The following is an 18,601-nucleotide window of genomic DNA, read 5'->3' as shown; positions in this document are numbered from 1 at the left end:
AAGTCCCTATCTCATCTGTTCTCAGACCTACATAAGGCCCACCATACTGATTTCCTTCTTTCCTTGCTTTCTCTGCCATTCTTTGAACATCACAAAAGAACCCCCAAGCGATACTGGAACTGACATGAGCAGTCTGGAGCTGAGTGCAGTTTGGTTACGTCAGGATCCCACTAGTCAGGACATATGTCCTATGTACAGGTGTGGGGATGGTCTCCTGGGCGTTGGAGAGGGCAGAGCAGATGAGGCTGTGACCTCCGTGGAAGTGAGCATGCCCAAGGAAGGAGAGTCTGAGGAAGAGATGGGTACACCAGGTATAGCCAGGCCCTTAGGGCACTAGGGCCAGCATAGAGCTGCAAGCAGGACCGATGTAAGCTGTCTGCCATTTCCACCACAGCTCTCTGCCCACTCCTGGGATTGAGATGGGACAGGTTTCCTACGGTCTCTGTGGGATGCACAGTTGGCTGGAATGGGGCATACTGAAGAAGAGAAAGGCCGAGTTAAACTTCTGGGAGTTAGTAAAGGAGTCAGGTTGGGGGCTCTGAGCCTGTAGTATGGCCGCCTTCTTAGATGATTCAACGGGCAGGGATGCAGTGTAGGCCTGGCATGGCCTGGGACAATACTACCTGATGTAGACTGGGCTCTGTCCAGCACCCACAGTGACTAATGGGAGTAAATTAACCTCCTGGAACTTCAGTCTCCAGGGAGTTTATATAGGAGGTGCCAGGTCATGAGGTGGTGCTTGGGAAGGACTCTCCCTGTGCTGAGCTGGCGGGTTTGGGCACCTGTGCCTATAGAAGATACCTAGCCTTTCTGGGGGATGCCCCATGGTGTCTATAGCAGCTATTAAAACTGGGTGTCCTTGTGAGTCTTGGGCTTTTGATGGAGCGGATAGCTAGACAGCATTGTATGGGGACAGGTCAGGGAGAGTAGAAGCTTGGGACCTCTCTAGCACCCTCCATCCTTGAGATAACCTTCGTTGGCCATCCTGTGACCAATAGTCAGTGTGGGTGAGAGGTCCCTTGATACCTCCCGACTGTGGTGTTTGGAGATGGAGACAGGATGGGGGCTAGCTGAGGCCATCTGGGGAGGCCTCAAATGCTGAATCAGCACCTGAGCCTCCAAGGACTTGGGGCTCCTGAGCTATGGTTTGTCAGGGTCTGAGGTATTTTATGAGCATTTATTGTATACTGGGCCTTGTCTACCTCCCCTGAGTCACTTTCTCCCACATCCCCAAGGCCTTATGGGTGGTACTAGGTTGGGTAGAAGGGCTCCAGTGTGACAGAAAAACCAATACTGCCCCTCAGGGTGAGGGGACTCATTCCAGCCGAGAGGTCCTTAGATGGAGTGTAGCTTCTCTTCTATCAAGGCCCAGGGGATGTACGGCCGTGTGTGATTTTTTTTTTTTTTATTAGAAGCAGCCATCAGCAGCCCAGCTCTGCTTCACTCCTGACATTGGAGGAGACAGTAGGTCCTGGCAGCAGAGCAGTTTATTAGGGGGAGAAATTAGATTCCAGGTTACAGCGCTGGCTGTGTCTAATGGACGAGGCGGCAGTAGGTCCTTGGGGAGCCATGTGTGATCTTAACCAGAGGGGATGTGTATGGTCTCGATGTAGTTCCCCTCTTACTGTACTCCAGGCCCTAAGCTGGAAAGGCCCAACATTACAGGAATGTGGATTACCCTCGTTGGGCAGATTTCTGCAGGGGATCCCGTGTGGACATACAATATCCTCCTGTGGGCAGGGTTCCCATACAGGGTAGTTTTGCCTGCCCTAGCTGGATCCCGTGTGGGCCATGCAAGTGACCCGGAGCCCCGCTTTTCCCATCTGTAAGTGGGGGCACGAGCAGCTGCCTGCCTTTAGGGTCATCACACCCCTGGCATGAAGTAGGCAAGTAGAGACTTTCAGCCCTTGGAACCAGATTTCAGTAGTCTGAGTTTGAGCAGGGCTGGGGTCTGTGATTACCTAGCTTCCTTTACTGTTATGACGTTTAGAATCTTTGTTGTTCTAAATGTGCATCGGGATGGCGAACCCTGGCTTCCTCAAGTCAGCCTTTGGGTTCTGAGCCAGGCTGGGGCGTGTTTCCAGGTTCTGACAGTGAGGCAGTCAGTTTGTGAGGCAGGATTGGAAGGGGATGGCAGTGCCTTTTGTTTTGTTTTGTTTTGTTTTGTTTTTCCAGAAGAGAAAGATTCCCTGTTATATGACTGAGGGGACAGGAGGAAGGAAAAGGAAGAAGCCTTCCTGGCATGCAGGGGCCATGCACAGGGTGCATGCACATGAAAACCTGTGCCCTTTACATCTCAACATAGGCTGGCACTAGCTGTCGCTGAACATTATGGGGATGTGGATTACCCTTCTGGGCCTGAGTGAGGGCCCACTGACCCTAAACCGTTGCCCCAACCTTTGCTCCCTTTCCTGTCTCCTTTTCTTGCACTCAGGCCCTGGTTCAAGTGATCTTCCTCTGCCCAAAGTTCAGAGTTCCCTCCTACGAAGTCGTTCTTGCAGCTGGATGAAGGCAGTGGGTCTCTAAATCTCCCTGTGGCATCTTGTGATGTGGGCCCTGGATGTGCTTCTAGATACACAACAGTTCCATGCAAGCTCCATTTCTAGGAGACTCTCCCATGCCAGGGTGGGTTGCCAAGAACTGTCTGAGGTCCCTGCCTTGCTCCTCTCTGGCTCTTGGAATCTGGGGCTGGGGACCAGCTGCTTGTGATGCTGGTCTCCTTGGCAACTGCTGCCAGGGAAGCCTCCTGAAGTTGAATCTATTATCATAATTAGCCCTGAAACCCCTTGTTGTAATTCTGGGCTGCAGAAAAACCAGCCATATTCTTGCTGCAGGCCTCTTGTCCTTTCTGAGCCCACGGGGCTTAGCAATGGCTAGGATGGAGACCGTGAGGAAGGCCCCTTCTCATCCAAGGCTCCAAGGCTCCTTGGTTTGTGGTGCTGTAGGGAGATGTGGCCAAGCCCCAGAGCTGAAGATATCTCATGGTCTGAAACCTCTAAAACTGCTTCTCCTATGTCCCCCCTGTTCCAACTGGGTAAAAAAAATGCTGAATTCCAAGTCTGAAAATTTTGTCACTGGGGCAATTCCTCTGATGGCCAGGCCTGTCCCAGTGGATGGTTCCAGGTCCCTCTGAACACTGGTGTGCATGCTGGATGAATCTTCCCAGGGTTTCCATCCTCCCTCAGAAGGGAAGAAGGTGATTCTTGGCTCCCCATTGCATTTGCCATGAGTGTCAAGAAACAAAACACACAGTATGGCAGGACAGGAAGCGAGGGGATGGGCATTCCTAGAATGGTTTCTGCTTGTGGCCAAGTGACCACTGACACATGATGGCTCGGCCTGGAGGAGAGGCTAGCTTTGAGGGGGAGCAGATCTGAGGGTGACCTCCTGCTCTCCCGTTGTTATTTGTCCCTTATGCTGGGGCTCCAGGCTGGGAGCCTGTGAAGTGCCCACATCATGGAGGATAGGGGGACATGCTGTACACCTCCTAAGGATAGATGGTAGGAAGTGCCAGCCTTCTAAAGCTCCTGTGCCCCTCCTCCTCTCTAAAGTGGACATGAGTGTGGGATGTTCGGGATAGGACGGTCGCCAGTCACTGAGGTGCTTACAGATGGGTGGGGTTGCAAGTGGTCAGATGTTGCCTTAGGCCTGGAGGTGTGGCTAGCCCAGGTCCCCTCTCCTGGGAGGCCTCCTGCCTGAGGAGGAGCCTGGTCACACAGCCTGAGCTCCTTCCTGTCTCTGAGCTTCCAGGAGCAGCGTGGGCGCTACTCTTCCTGCGTGTCCCTTGCAGCCTCCCCTGCACCAGCCTTCCTGGAGGGGGCCATCTGCTCTGTCTGTTCTGAAAAACTTAAAAAACAAACCGTGGAACGGAGGAACCGCGGCGGCACTTTCTGGAAGCTGCTTAGAGCGGCAGGGCTCCAGAGTGGCTTTCCTCTGTACAATGGATGGTACACAATCTGCTGGCTACGTGAGAGTGTTCTGGGGGAGCAAGGTTCATGTTCCCTCGAGATTAGTCACTGGCTTTGTACACCCAGGTAATCATGGTCACACTCAAAAATGCCTCCAGAATGGTCTGAGAGAGACCCTTAGGAATAAAGCTGAGAGGGCCAGGTCAACTGGCACCTTGGCCCTCAGTTGTGTGTAATTAAATTTATTTATTTATTTGGTGTGTGTGTGTGTGTGTGTGTGTGTGTGTGTGTGTGTGTGTGTGTGTACGCACACATGCGTGTATTTTTAGGCAGGCATGCACGCATGTGTCAAGTTGATTTCTCCCATCACGTGGGTCTCAGGGATTGAACTCAGGTCGTCCGGTTTGGTGGCAAACTCCTTTTCCCATTGAGCTATCTCATTGGCTCAGCTCCAGTGTTTTGTTTTGTTTTTTTTTTTTTCCGGAGCTGGGGACCGAACCCAGGGCCTTGCGCTTCCTAGGCAAGCGCTCTACCACTGAGCTAAATCCCCAACCCTGCTCCAGTGTTTTTAACACAAAGGAATACATTGTAGCGTGGTAGGCTGGATTTCTGGACTAACTATGGATACTCTATTTTTGAGGTCTATCCCTGAAATTCTGTCCCTGACTCTGAATTCTATTTTGCCCAGGCTCAGCGCTTGCTTTACCCTTACCAAAGCTTTCCTCTGTTAAAACAAAAACAAAAACCACCGTCCCTGCTTCTCTTTTAACCAAGCCTGATCCTCTTTACTCAGCAGGTTCTGGCCCCAGGAAACCCTCTTTGGGGAAGCCTCCTCTGAGCTCCTGGCCTTGTGGGTTGAGCCAGTCCTGGCATATTTTCTGCTACAGGAGCCTTCGGTGTTTCTCATGGTTTTATCACTAATCCAGGGTCCTTATCAGGGCATGGGAATCCCCTGCCTTCCTTTCCATTCCTTCCTTGCTAATCAAACTGGGAGAAGATACTCCAAGCAGCCAGAACCAGCTCTAGAGTGCAAACAAGATGTCTGTACTTTCTTTCCTCTCTCTCTCTCCTGTTTTTTTTTTTTTTCAGGGCTCAGTTAATTGAATAAATTGGCTAACGAGCAAAGGAAATTAATTGCAGTTTTGAAATGTGACCGTGGCTTTGTGCTGTTCTGATTGTGCCAGCAGCCGGTCACTGCCGCCACTGCCTCTGCTCAGGAGCTAAGAAGCTTGAGACTTCGGTGTTAGATGTTGTCAGGAGCCACAGACCTGGGACCTATGCCCAGGAAGATCGTCGGGCCTGTGCATCTCTTAGGGCCAGTGTTGTTGGAGGTTTAGCTGAGGCTGAGGCTGAGGCTGAGAATCCTGGTGTCGGGTGTTCTCTGAATGCCGCTGGCCGTTGCTACGGACTGATTCAAGCTGGAACATGCAGTGAGGGACCCTGGAGCATCCTTAGCTCTTGTTGGGGGAGAAATGGTCTTGACTTCTGACTGGTGATTTGAGTGATAGGGTATGCTGTCTCTCACACTAGCTGGGTGTTCTCTCTCTCTGTCTCTTGGAGTTCCCTTTCAACTTTTGAACTCCATTCTTTGTGTCTCTCTTGGCCCAGTCTCAGAAAGACACAGGGAGTTAGGCCCTCATCATCCTCCTGGACTGGATATACTGCTGGCACATGGTACAGACCCTGGCATGGTGTATTCACAGCCTAGATGGGTCTTCCTGGTACCTGTTATTTTGAGAGTAGGGCAACTAGGTCCTAGGTGGGTGTTGGTGGGGTCAGTGTTGGGTAATGGAGAGACATTTTCTTTCTTTCTTTCTTTCTTTCTTTCTTTCTTTCTTTCTTTCTTTCTTTCTCTCTCTCTCTCTCTCTCTCTCTCTTCTTTCTCTCTCTCTCCTCCTCCTCCTCTTCTTCTTCTAAAATTTATTTATTTACATCACATCCTGATTGCAGCTTCCCCTTCCTCCTCTCCTCCCAGTCCTTTCCTCTCACCTTCCCTTCCTCCCATCCACTCCTCCTCCCTTTCTCCTCAGAAAAGGGAGATCTCCCATGAATATCAACCCACCTTGGCATATCAAGCTGCAGTAAGATTAAGCACATCTTCTCCTATTGAGGCTAAAGAAGGCAACCCAGTCAGGGGAAAGGGTTCCCCTTTGACCACTAAATTAGCCGGGATTCCCAGGCATCTGGCTGAGTCTCCTTACCCATGAAAGTCAGTTGTGTATATCAGTGTGTGGCTGTGCTAGTACTCCCCACCGGCCAAGCACAGGTCTTGGTGTTGCTATGTTTTCAGATGTGATGGACACTTTGGTCAGCAACCGTAGCACAGGTGACTGTCAACAGTGCCTGGGTTCTTGAAATCATGGAGGGTGGAGATGGGATTGGCCTCAGGGCCCTCTGTGGTGACAGAGGCCTGCCGAATGGGGGGACGGGATAGTAAGCATCTATGAGTAAGACCTGCAGCAGGTGCTCTGGGTTAAGGTGACTAGGTGGCTGCCTACTGATAGCACAGGATGGACATAATCTCTGGTATATACCAGGCTCCATCAGTGGACTGCTTGCACTGCTGTTACCTTCTGATAGGCCAGTACTTTGGGAATGTGAAACCTGGACCTTGAGGGTCTAAGGCTGCCAGACTGGTGACCCTGGTCTTTTCACCCAGACAGCGGGCTACTGGACCTGCCTACTGTGCGCTGTCCTCTCAGGATGTGGAGCCCAGCTTTGGGGGTTCCTGGTTCTCCTGCCTCTACCTCCTGAGTGCTGGGATGATAAGTGTATTCTCTGCTGGCTGCTAAACCCAAGAAATTGAGTATTCTAGGCATGTACTCTGCCAACTAAATAGGATCCCTAGCTCCTTGTTTTCCTCCTTATGTCTCATTCACTGCGGCTTGTCTGAAAGGGAGGGGCCGGGGCCAGGTAGAAAGTAGACACAGCACCCGTTATGGTGAGCGGTGAGCTTGGAGCAAGACCTATTCCGGCCCTCAGCCACCCACAGGCTAGAAAAGTCAGGGGTCTCGAATATGCAGGGGCAGAATCCAAATGCTTCATCTTCAGCAATAATGGGCTTCATCATCTGCAGCTCCAGAGGTGCGGCCACAGCTGGATTCGAGTGCTCAGCTGGCATCAGCTTTTACCCATAAGCACCCCTGAGCCCTGGACTAGAAAGGGGGCATGGTCTCGGAGACAATACCCTGAGCCTGCAGCAGAGGCCATCAGAGAACAGCAAGAGGGGAACAGTGACCTAACTGGCGGGGACAGTGGTCAGTTCCACACATTAGGTGAAGAGGGAGAATTGTGTGGAGGCAGCCTGACCCCTTAGACTCTCTTTTGCCTGAGGGTGGGACTCATGATGGACTCTAAGGCCCAAGCAGGAGCATGGTAGCTTCCCATCATAGTCATCACCATTATTGCTGTCGTGTGCTGTGCTCGTGAATGGATGCCTGGGTTTCGAAGATAACGTGACTGCTGGCAGATGGGGGCGGGCACAAGCAACTCCTTGAGCAAGAACGCTTGTGGTTCAGGCAAACGTGAAGTTCTTCTGGGTGCCTTGTGGCCAGGCTTGTTTCACGCATAGGACCCAATGACTGTGTTTGATGTGCCTGTTTCCTGTGACAGGCTGTCATCTTCAGAAAAGTGTTAATAACACTCGAACGGCCTAAGAGCCGGTGGGCTCCTGACATGTGCACACCCCATGTCCACATGTGGGGCTCATTTGTTTTGGAGTCTGCTTTTTCTGTTTAATTTTTTTTTTAATTTTTATTATAGCATACTCTTCCCCTCCATCTTTCTCTCCCTCCCTTACACACGTGGTGCACACATGGAGATCAGAAGACAATTCATGGGATTTGATTTTCTCCTCCTACCACGTGGCCCTACGTGATGGAACTCGGGCCCCTAGGCTTGGCAGCAAGTACCTTTAGCTGCTGAGCCATCTCACTGGCCCTAGAGTCTGCCTCTTATGTTTTAACTGCAGCTTCTCCAGTCTCCCAGGATAAGATGCAGATGTGGTGGTCTTCAGCAGGCAGTGTTCCTGTTATACTGCCTATTGTGTTTTAGGTCACTTGGTGTGCCCCTTATCAAAGGCCACAAGCTGGATTCCTGTGGAAGGACTGAGGCACCTGTCCTCTGTAGAGCTCTGGAGTAGAGTAAGGGAGAAGGAATCCCACTTGTCAGAGGATGCAAATAGCCACGGAAGGGGCAGAGATCTTGCAGGAGAATTTTGGCAGGTCAAGAAGGGTCAGGTAATAATAATGATGATGATGATGATGATGATGATGATGATGATGATGATGATGATAATAATAATAATAATAATAATAATAATAATAAATAAAATGATGAGAGATAAAGATAGATAGACAGGAAGGAAGGAAAGAAGGAGAAATGGAAACACTGTGGCAGCTAGGGAAAGGCCAGAAAAATGATCTGAGAAGTTCTTGTTCAGCACCCGATCTAGCTGGAAGAAAATTTTTCTGCCTCTGAACCTAGGGAGGAATTGTTGTATACCAGGAAAAAGAATCAATATTTACCCTCTGTAGGGCAAGCAGTGTGGAGTTGGTTCTTCTATTGTTTTTGCAGTACAGAGGAGCCTGGTCAGCAATCGGTGTGATTCTGGAGTCTTGGGTAGCAGGAAGCAGGTGCGGGCTGGCCCCCTGCTGTGCTCCGAGGACCCGCTAAGGTCTCATCGTGCTAGCTAATAGACACAGGTTGCACTGACAACTGCCTGCCCACTGACTGCAGGTTTCTCTCACCTCCTGCAGGTTTCTTTTAGTCTTCTCCTGCCTTGTGCTTTCCGTGTTTTCCACCATCAAGGAGTATGAGAAGAGTTCTGAGGGGGCCCTCTACATCTTGGTAAGCCTCACTCTTGGGTAGGGCATGGGGAGAGGGCTGGAGGCTGGGAAATGGGCCTCTGCATGCAGCAGGGCCTGCCTTCCAAGCCCTGGACCTCTGGTTCAACCCTGATCGTCTAGTGAGCCAGGACTTCTGTGTACACGTTCTCCTCCAGAGCAGTTAGTGTTCCTTCATGCATACACAGCCACTGTTGCTCCCAGCATTGTGGTGTAGACCTCAAGCCCCTTCCCAGCCTCCTAGTCCCTAGAGGTGGTATTACAACATCCCGCGGTTCTCACCATCCCCCCTTTCTGCCCTGCTTTCTGGAGCCTCAGTACTCAGGTGCCCCCGCTGAAGTGTGTGGTGCTCCCCAGAAGATGTGGGTGAAGGGGTGGGAGGCCATGATGCTCACTCACATAAACCCTGTGACGGGACAGGGGTGGGTGTCATGGAAACGGGACCGTAATTCCTCTGTTGCCATTGGTAACGGAGGTGGCCCTTCAAGAATGATCCCACTAGAGTGCTTTTCCACCCACTTTGCCCCACTGCCCTGGAGCTGCCTGAATTCTAGAGGAACCTATTCTCCCTTTGGTATGGCTGCGAACTCTCTCAGCTCAGCCCTGTTGTGCCCACCCCTCACAATGGCACTAGAGCCTCCTACTCCAGCTCAGAAGGGAGGCAGGAAGGGGGTTCCTCTGGTGGTCTACAGGCCAGGACTTGCTGGCAACAGTTAAGTCCCTGGAGGATCTGTTTCTAGCAGGGATTCAATCCTGGCTGACATGAGCTGGGTGCCCTGTGGGGCTTGAGCTAAGCCTGAAGCTCTGATTTCTAGCTTCTGATCCCTGGGGCTTTAGCCATCCCTGTCCCAAAAGTGTCATTGTAGGATAGAGGTAGCCCTCCTAAAGCCTGGTCGTGTCTTCATCCGTGTTCTTCTCACCTCCCAGGAAATCGTGACCATCGTGGTATTCGGTGTTGAGTACTTTGTGAGAATCTGGGCTGCAGGCTGCTGCTGCCGGTATCGAGGCTGGAGGGGCCGGCTCAAGTTTGCCAGGAAGCCGTTCTGTGTGATCGGTGAGGCCTGGTGGACATGGCCACCAGAGTTGGGTCTGGGGAAGGAGTTGCTTCTGTCTTGGCCACAGCGGGCTAAGTGAGAGGGTAGGGTCTTCTGGAAGTTCCTTCTTATCACTGACTTGGAGCTGGAGGCCATGGCTAGCAGGGTCTAGGAGTTGGGAGGGGGACAAATTGCTGGGCAGTCTCTCCTGGAGATCACAGGTAGGCAGGGTGGGCACTGAAAACCACCCTTCCCAGGGCCCCACATGTCCTTGCATGTCTAAGGGGTCATTGAGTCCTCCTCTGGGGGCCCTGGGGAGGAGATGCTGTGATCTGTGCCTGTCTCCCACAGACATCATGGTGCTGATTGCCTCCATTGCTGTGCTGGCTGCTGGCTCCCAGGGCAATGTCTTTGCCACGTCTGCGCTTCGGAGCTTGCGGTTCTTACAAATCTTACGGATGATCCGTATGGACCGGAGGGGCGGCACCTGGAAGCTCCTGGGATCGGTGGTCTACGCTCACAGCAAGGTGAGCAGCCCTGGCCCAGCCTGGGCCTTGCTGTTTTCCATAACCTCAAGGTTCCAGGCTGCTCTGCGTTGATGCAGTCCTACATGGCAAGATATAAAGGAGCCTCTCCTTTTATCCCACGGCTGACTGTCTTTCTCACCTGTCCTTAGAAGCTGTTTTCTATTCTTAGTGTGAGCGATCCTTCCTGTTAGCTGGCAACCCCTGTAGCTGAGCAATTTCCCTCCCTGGTTCTGAGGGCCTGGATCGATAGATACTCTGCCTGAATCACCTGCTTAGGGGTTGTTTAAGCTGTGGCTTGTGGCAGCTGCTGACCAGGGTACTCATGGCGTGGCTGTGGGTACACATTCTGTGTTGAAGGAGTCCTCAGTGGCCAAGACCTGGTTTCTGCCAGGTTGTACTATGGGACTTTTGTTCTCATTGACTTAAATGCTCTCTATCCTGCCTGGGCCCTCTTTTATTTTTGTCAGCCATGATCGTGTGGGGTCAGGCACTGGGCTCTGGGGAAGCTGAGCTACCTGGGGGCCTGGTCTCTCTCCCCCCTCTACACTGCACACCCTGAGTGTTGGGAACTGAGTATATGCCCATTGAGGCTTGCACCCCTTCTTGGGGATATCTCCACTGTGTTGGGACCCCAGCTGCTGTCTGTGGGCTATATGCTTCACCCAGCCACGGACAGGGTGTTCAAAGGGCTGCTGGATGCTCTGCTCGCAGGTCTAAAACAGTTCATTGAAAGTTGCATTGTACAGCCGGCAGTCATTCTTCAGTATTCAGGACAAAGCCCTGTTGTCAACCCTGATCAGTGTCTACTCTAGCTGTACCTTGCTGGCATCAGGAGGGGACTCCATCCTCCGAGTTTCTTGAGCTGCACAGTTGAGGGCAGGGCTCCCATGCTGGGCTTCCAGGCTGGCCTGAATGGGAAAATGATGTGGCTTCCTGCCTTTGCAGGAGCTGGTGACTGCGTGGTACATTGGCTTCCTCTGCCTCATCCTGGCCTCGTTTCTGGTGTACTTGGCAGAAAAGGGTGAGAATGACCACTTCGACACCTACGCGGATGCACTCTGGTGGGGTCTGGTAAGTCCTGGTCACCGGTCACCATTCCTTCCTCCTCCACATCCTCTGACTACTGCTATCCTAAGGACGTACACCCTGCCCCTTGGGACCTGAAGGAGAGACCTAGCTGCCATTAGGCTGAGCTGAGTGGGCATGTCTCTTGGAGGACACCTGGTGGCTGGCTGTGGACATGACAGCAACTGAGGCTGATGTGCTTCTTGGGTTGGTAGATGTGATAGGGGACACACTGGGCTCCTTTCTCCCCATTACCTTCTTGCAATTCCCCACTTGCTGCTGGACTGTGTAGGAGAAGGATTAAGGTGGGGGAATATCAAGGCTCTGAGAATAATGACCAGAATAGAGCCATCCTGGGGCTTCCCAGCTCAGGAGTTTGAATGACCCTCATAACTTTGAAGCAGTGTGAACTGCCACCGTTCCAGGCACTTGCTGCTAGCCTTCCATCTCCAGTCAATCCTGTCTTTCACTGTGAGGGACAGGGGACAATACAATACTGAAGATGGCTCAGTGGGTAAAGTACTTGGTGGGAAAACATGGGGAGTTCATTTTGGATCTCCAGGACCCGTGTAAAAGTTGGGTACACATGTGTGTGCGTGTGTGTATACATATGTGCATGCATGCCTTGACTCTCTGGGATGTTTTTTAGGTGGTCTGCAGCCTGCCGACAGTGGCCCTAATTGCAGCTTCCCAAGACTTGCTGCTGCCCAAGTGGCCTTTGTGTCTGAGGCTCCCCATGCTTGGCTCTGCCTAGAACATTCCAGAAGTCCTCTCTCACTGCCCCTTTCCTGTTAGTTATCTTTGAACTTCTGCTTGGAGTGGACATGGAAGGCAGGTTTCCTAGGCCCCTGTTTTCTGATCTTGCTTTTTGGAGCCCACTCTACTCTAATGAGATAGAAATGGGTTTCTCCTATACTCTCCACCCAAAAGCTTTAGACTCCTTGGAGGCTCAGGCAGAGGCCGTTGTCACCTGACAAGCCATGAGGTGATGACCTAGGCAGGTGCTGTGAGACAACTGCCCCTGCGGTGAAGCCACAGGGAAGTTTACTTGTGATTTTACTAATGCCCTCAGGCCTGGAACCCCGAGTCCTTTGGGAAGAAGCAGATATATTAGGAGTGAAGCGAGTTTAAGTCTTGAGGTGACTGGCGGAGGAGACTGTGTGATACAGGAGCAGCTGGGCTGTCTAAGTGTGTGTGCCCAGACTCCGCTGAGGGAGTCAACTTGGTACCCAGGGTCCCTGAACTGTAACCAGCGGGCCTCAGGGCCCTGTGAGAGTGATGTAGCCTATTCTCTTCAGAATGTTCTTGGGGCTAGGCCTTCCTTCTCTTTCAGAACTGAAGCAAACATTTTATCTTTATTGTTTCAAAGTAATCCTTGTATTTTAAAATGTCTACTGGTTTCTAAAATGCAGCCCCTCCCTCACTGCTACCCATTTGTCTTCTTGGCCACCTTCTATTCCCACCCCTTGCCTTCTCCCCTCCTGGGCCAAACCCTCTCCTAGACTGTCCCCCATTCTCCCTGAATCCTGCTCTTCTAGACCTTTCTGAGTCCTAACACTCTGTGGACCTGGAATCCTTGCACTTCCTTGATCTTGTTCCCTGACGTGATGGGCACTTAGCAGTTAACTAGTGCCCCATTCCTCTGAGCACAGAGCAGGGGTAGAAATGCCAGCAACTCATCTGGATGATAATTTCTCTCCTTGATTGGTGCTCGTCTATGAACTAGGGGAGCCTTGGGAATGATTCCCCCTCCAGTGTAGAAGAAAGATTGGGGATGATGGGATTGTAGAATAAAGGACAGCCTATGCTGACCCTGGCCTATGTTTTGCCCTGGTATGGTTGATGTAGGAAGAATGACCCTCCTGTGGGTCCAGTCAAAGACTTAGTGTCCAGCTCCCCCTAAACTACTTGGGTGAACTTCCCATGGCTGAGCAGGGACATCTGGCCTGGGATTGTGGCCTCTGTGGTAGGCCATTGACAGCCTGCCCAAGTGACCCCAGCTCCCTGCCCCTCAGATCACCCTGACAACCATTGGCTATGGGGACAAGTACCCTCAGACCTGGAACGGGAGGCTGTTAGCAGCGACGTTTACCCTCATTGGTGTCTCATTCTTCGCTCTTCCTGCTGTAAGTCCTGCATGCCTTCCTGCTCTGGGGATATTAGGGGTCTCAGAGGCTCCCCGAAAGACTTGACCACAGTCCACCTGTGAACTGTGAAGATCTTGGACAGGAGCAGGTCCCTGCGGGGTTCATAGTTCTTAGAGAGGACCCAGACCAGACCAGACCAGACCAGACCAGACCAGAGTGAGACACTTCTAGTGTCTTCAGATCAGGCCTTCTCACATAGCTCTGTTGATCTCCATGGCTTTCCCATCTGGATGACTCTAGACAGTGGGGGCCCTCATCTGCCATGTACAGAATGGGATGGGTACATTGCCTGCTGATTGGGGCTGACAGAGGCCAGCTGTCTTCAGCTGCCTTTTGGACAGAGCAGGTTAGGTGGGCTCCTGATAGGGATTACTAGGCACTGCCTTCTGGTAGCCAGAGGTTCCCCAGGCCTGGAGGTGCTAGAGAATTCTAAGGGTGTAGGAAGATGCACCCACAAAATACAAGTATTGTGGGCAAGGGTGAGGAGGGACATGGTCCCAGGATACGGTCTGACCTCAGTGATTTGCAGGGCATTTTGGGATCTGGCTTTGCCCTGAAAGTCCAAGAGCAGCATCGGCAAAAACACTTTGAGAAACGGCGGAACCCTGCGGCAGGTCTGATCCAGGTGAGCCTTAGTCCCTGTTAGGGACCAACCCCTGTTCTGATTCCTCCTTACCTAGAAGGGAGCCCACTAGGGTCTTGGCACTAACAATGGCTGTAACCATGCTCTCCCCCTGTGTTTGGAAAACAAGGTGCTCAGCATAAGAATAGACTATACACATCTGAGGTCACACCCAGTGACTCATGACACTGCTACTGGATGGTCCTATGCCAAGTGGTCACTTGGCTCAGGTCATACTGTCCCAGAAACCATTTAGGTCATTTCCAGTGTCCTGTGAAGTAGGTGTCTCATCACACCTATTCTGCAGCTGTGAGACCCACAGCTTAGAGAGGTTGAGAGGTAGCAAGTGGCTCCTGAGGCACATCCGTGCCACTTCAACCTGAGCTGTGGACACTGTCCTTCCTGCTCTGCACTTGCTCGCTCAGGTGGTCTTACCTTTTAGGGGCAGGTTGGATGTGCAGGTTACCTGAACACACATGCAGAAGACAGAGATTCCTCTTGGACTCTGGAGTTGGCCAGGCTTTCCTGCCAGATGAATGCGGCCCTGCATCTGTCTTTCTTTTTAAAGATGTGGCCTTCACTGTCTCAGCCTTGGGTCCAGCTTCCTCTTGTGTCTGTGCTGCACAGCTTTCACCATAAAACGTATGGGTATTGTTTTGTAATTTCAAAATATACAAAAAGAGAACAGAATGCCCATTTGAAAAATAAAATGACTGCATGTCCGTGGGGCCAAAAGGTTTAACAGGGAGCTGCATAAATTGAATACCACCCCCACATATTCAAAGGCCATTCAACAGCACCCTGTGAATCTGCCACCACAGATCAATAGCATGGCTGTTCCTGCCTCACCAAGTGCCTCCTTATTTGTCTTGCCTACACAGTTTCCCCCACTGTGAATTTCAGGATGGTTCCCAGAGCTTCAAGACATCTCCAACCCATTTATGACGCATGATTACAGGGTGAAGGCATTGTGGTAGAACATTTGATCAAAGGGTTTTCCTTTGAGTAAAGATGACTTTCCTGTATATTTGGGGCCAAAGCTTTAGTTAGCAATGGCCCCAGTAGCCCTCATGTAGGTACAGGAGTAGAAAGACTGGTTTTTCAAGAGGCTTATCACCTGGTTATAATTCTGGCTCCTGAGCAGAAAAATACTTGGAGGGGGAGTCTCAGAGGCAGTACCAGGCCTTCTATACCCTCAAAGCATTCTATAGAACTCAGCCTTGCCAGCCTGGACCTCAGATAGATGTTATTGAAAGATTGAAGGAGACCAAAGTAGTAAAAAGAAATCTCATGTTCAGGGACCGGACGACATAATCTCATTAAAATGTTCTCCCCAAACATTGGCATGTAGGTCCAGTGCCCTCCACCCCCTTTCTTCAGAAATGGAAAGGCTAATCCTAAGGTATCTGTGGAATTACAATGGACTCTGGATATTCAGGACAGCACTGAAGCAGGGCAAATTATGGGGACTCTTAGACTTTCAGATTTTATATCTATTACAAAGCCGCAGCAATCAAAACAGTGTAGACCTCTGGATGGAGAGGTGGCTCAGCAGTTAAGAGCACTGTCTGCTCTTTCAGAGGATCTGAGTTCAATTCCAAGCAACCACATGGTGGCTCACAACCGTCTATAGTGGGATGAAGGTGTACATGTATAGAGAGCACTCATACATTAAATAAATAAATAAATAAATAAATAAATAAAAATAAACAAACAAACAAAACCAAAACAATGGCAAAAAAGTATATAGTTCTCATGTAGGGACAAATGTAACAGTAGAACAGTGAGCTTATGTGTCAACTGATTTCACATAGGGCACCAAGTTGTGTAATGAGAACTGTTTCAACCCATTAGGCAACATATTAGGCAACCGGAGACCTGTTTTGTTGTTGTTGCTGTTGTTTGCTTGCTTGTAATAGAATCTCTGTAGCCCAGGCTGCCCTCAAGCTCATGTGATCCTCTTGTCTCAGCCTCCTAGGTTCTATATAATAGACATGTGTCATCATGCTCTGTTTGGAGTTTTTTGTTTTTTTTTTTTAATTAAAAAAAAAAGATGATGTTAGGCTAGGCTTTGTGGTGCTTACTTGTAATCCCAGAACTTTGGAGCTGAGGTGAGAAGCTCTTGAGTTTGAGGATAGGTTGGGATGTATAGTGAGATGTTGCTGTAAATAAATAAAAAAAAAGCTAAATCTATTAAATACTTTAGAAGTATGGAAGCCTTATTGTTTTTATCTTTTATATTTGACACCAAAACACAAGTAACAAAAGAAAAGTTAGAGAGCATCAAAATTAAAAAAAAAATATGTGCCTCAAAGGACATTCAAGAATGACAAGACAACCCACAGAATGGGAAAAAGGTTTGGGAATGAGCTTAATATCCAGACTATATAAAGAGCCCCAGTAGCTCAAGCACTAAAGACAAACAACCCAGAGGGTTTTGGTGCAAGGGAATGGACTTTTTTTTTTTTTTAAAGAAGAGAGACAACTGGCTGCAAATGTGAAAAATGCCATTAGATGAATGAAGATCAAATCATGAGATGCCAGCTGACACTGGAAAGAATGGTCAAAATTTTAAAAATGGACCGTAAACATTGGTGGGAACATAGTGGCACTGGACTTTCTTTCACACACCACTGGTGGGGTGTAACGTGTAGCCACCACTCAGAGAGCCATGATCAGAGCTGGGCTCAGTGGTAGAGCACTTGTCTTACATATGCAAGGCTCTGGATTCTACCCTTGGCACCAAAAGAAAAAAAGGGGGGGGGTAACCAAATAAAAACAACCAGAAAAGAAAGTGGCATGGAACATTGTTACCTATGTGACATGGAACATTGTTGCCTACATTGTTACCCACATGACATGGAACATTGTTGCCTTACCCACGTGTTCACTCCTTTGTTAGGACCCAAAACCTAAGCTAAAATCCTCCATGTTTATAGTACATATAACAGTCAAAATACCTGTGAGCCATGCTCACTGGTGGATGATCAAAATGTATGTGCTATGTCTGTACCATCAAGTGTTATTCAGTCCCAAACGTGATACAACTCAATGTATAATCCTCAGCTCTGGGGGCCTTTCCCTCCATGCAAGAAACTAACAAGCAGATCACACAATCATGAGATTCCATGATAGGAAATTTCCAAAACAGTCAAATCCATAGAGACTGAAAGACTGATGCTGCCAGGTCCTGGTGGGAGGTTGGAACGGAAGTGTCTACTTCATGTGTAGGCATGCCTCCCTAAGGGTAAGAAGCTAGGGATAGATTGTTGCTATGGCCACACAATGCTGTGTGTAATTTAAAGGAGTCAAAATGGTAGACTTCACGTTGTGTGGATTATGATAAATATACAAAAAGAAAAAAATGTATACAGAATGGAAAGTGGTCTGACCCAGTGAAGAAGCCTGAGCCTGGGCCACTGTGCCTAGTGAAAGAAGTCGAGTCCTCCTAGCCTTGTCCCTATTTCCAGGTCTCATGGGGTTGGGACTGGAGAGACAATGAAGTCACCCACTCGATGTCAAGAAAGACAGAAGGGAAGACCACCAAGGCTCACTGCAGACTTGCTTTGAGCCAGAGGCAGAGTATCTCTCAGACCCCACCAGCTTCTGTGGGCATCACGCTTGTCCCACAAGGTTAAACTGAGGCTGTGGGTTGAGGACAGGCATGGGGGCTACAGTTCCATGTGGGTGAGGTCCCTGGAGATGGGTAGCCTCGGCCCTGCCACAACAATCTCACCTCTTTCCACTGCAGTCTGCCTGGAGATTCTATGCTACTAACCTCTCACGCACCGACCTGCACTCCACGTGGCAGTACTACGAGCGGACAGTCACTGTCCCCATGTACAGGTACTGCGCCAGGCCCAGCCTCACCACCCTGCATGGTGGTTTGCTTGTTAATTTACATTTGCTCTTTAAACCCCATTCATTTATATTCGTTTTCAAGTGTATGTATTTTTCCACAAAGGATTCTGTGTGGTTTATTTCACAGTATTGATTTTGTTCTTTGTTTTACAGTGTTGTGACTTTTATTTCTTAGTCTTGTACCCATCCTTTGCTTTCCATTCCTCTTTTGGGTACATTGTGTTGTGATCCCCACTCCAAGACATCCCATGAAATGAATGCTGGCCTTAGTGCTGGAGGCTGCAAAGACTCTAGCAGCCCAAGACTTAAGAAGTATAGAGGTGACTGTTCTTCTGACTGTTCTCCAGCAAAGACCAGAGCAACTATGGCGTGTGTGTGCATGTAAGGAATAACCCAGACTATAGTGAGAGTCTAGGGCTAGGAAAGTCATCATATCGTCCCAGCATCCTCAGCAAAACAAAACACAAGACACCCCCCCAAAATTCTGGAAAACAGGAAAGGTCAAGAAGTGCCTTTCTGGGGGCCATCAGGAGACAGTGCCAGCTGGCTTGTGGGCCACTGCACAGAAGACAGTAGCAGCCCTGGCTTGGGAA

The 18,601-nt window shown here is 50.1% G+C and overlaps 1 protein-coding gene across 5 annotated transcripts in view; it reads left to right on the top strand.

The window, feature by feature from the left end:
* Positions 1–18,601, top strand: part of Kcnq2 (potassium voltage-gated channel subfamily Q member 2) — a 52,946-nt gene that overhangs the window by 11,055 nt on the left and 23,290 nt on the right. For all 5 annotated transcript variants that reach the window (XR_004388071.1, XM_032904963.1, XM_032904962.1 and 2 more), the window contains exons 2-8: positions 8,666–8,756; positions 9,680–9,806; positions 10,138–10,313; positions 11,259–11,384; positions 13,394–13,504; positions 14,055–14,150; positions 17,899–17,993. Coding sequence is in view for 4 of the 5 variants with exons in the window: in XM_032904963.1 (XP_032760854.1) it covers positions 8,666–8,756; positions 9,680–9,806; positions 10,138–10,313; positions 11,259–11,384; positions 13,394–13,504; positions 14,055–14,150; positions 17,899–17,993 (822 nt within the window). In the remaining variant the exon portion in view is untranslated. The remainder of the gene's footprint in view (positions 1–8,665; positions 8,757–9,679; positions 9,807–10,137; positions 10,314–11,258; positions 11,385–13,393; positions 13,505–14,054; positions 14,151–17,898; positions 17,994–18,601) is intronic.

Source organism: Rattus rattus, chromosome 5, assembly GCF_011064425.1.
Source record: "Rattus rattus isolate New Zealand chromosome 5, Rrattus_CSIRO_v1, whole genome shotgun sequence".
Lineage (NCBI taxonomy): Eukaryota > Metazoa > Chordata > Mammalia > Rodentia > Muridae > Rattus > Rattus rattus.
The sequence above is the reverse complement of the archived record's forward strand: the minus strand, read 5'-3'. Positions and strand labels throughout refer to the sequence as shown.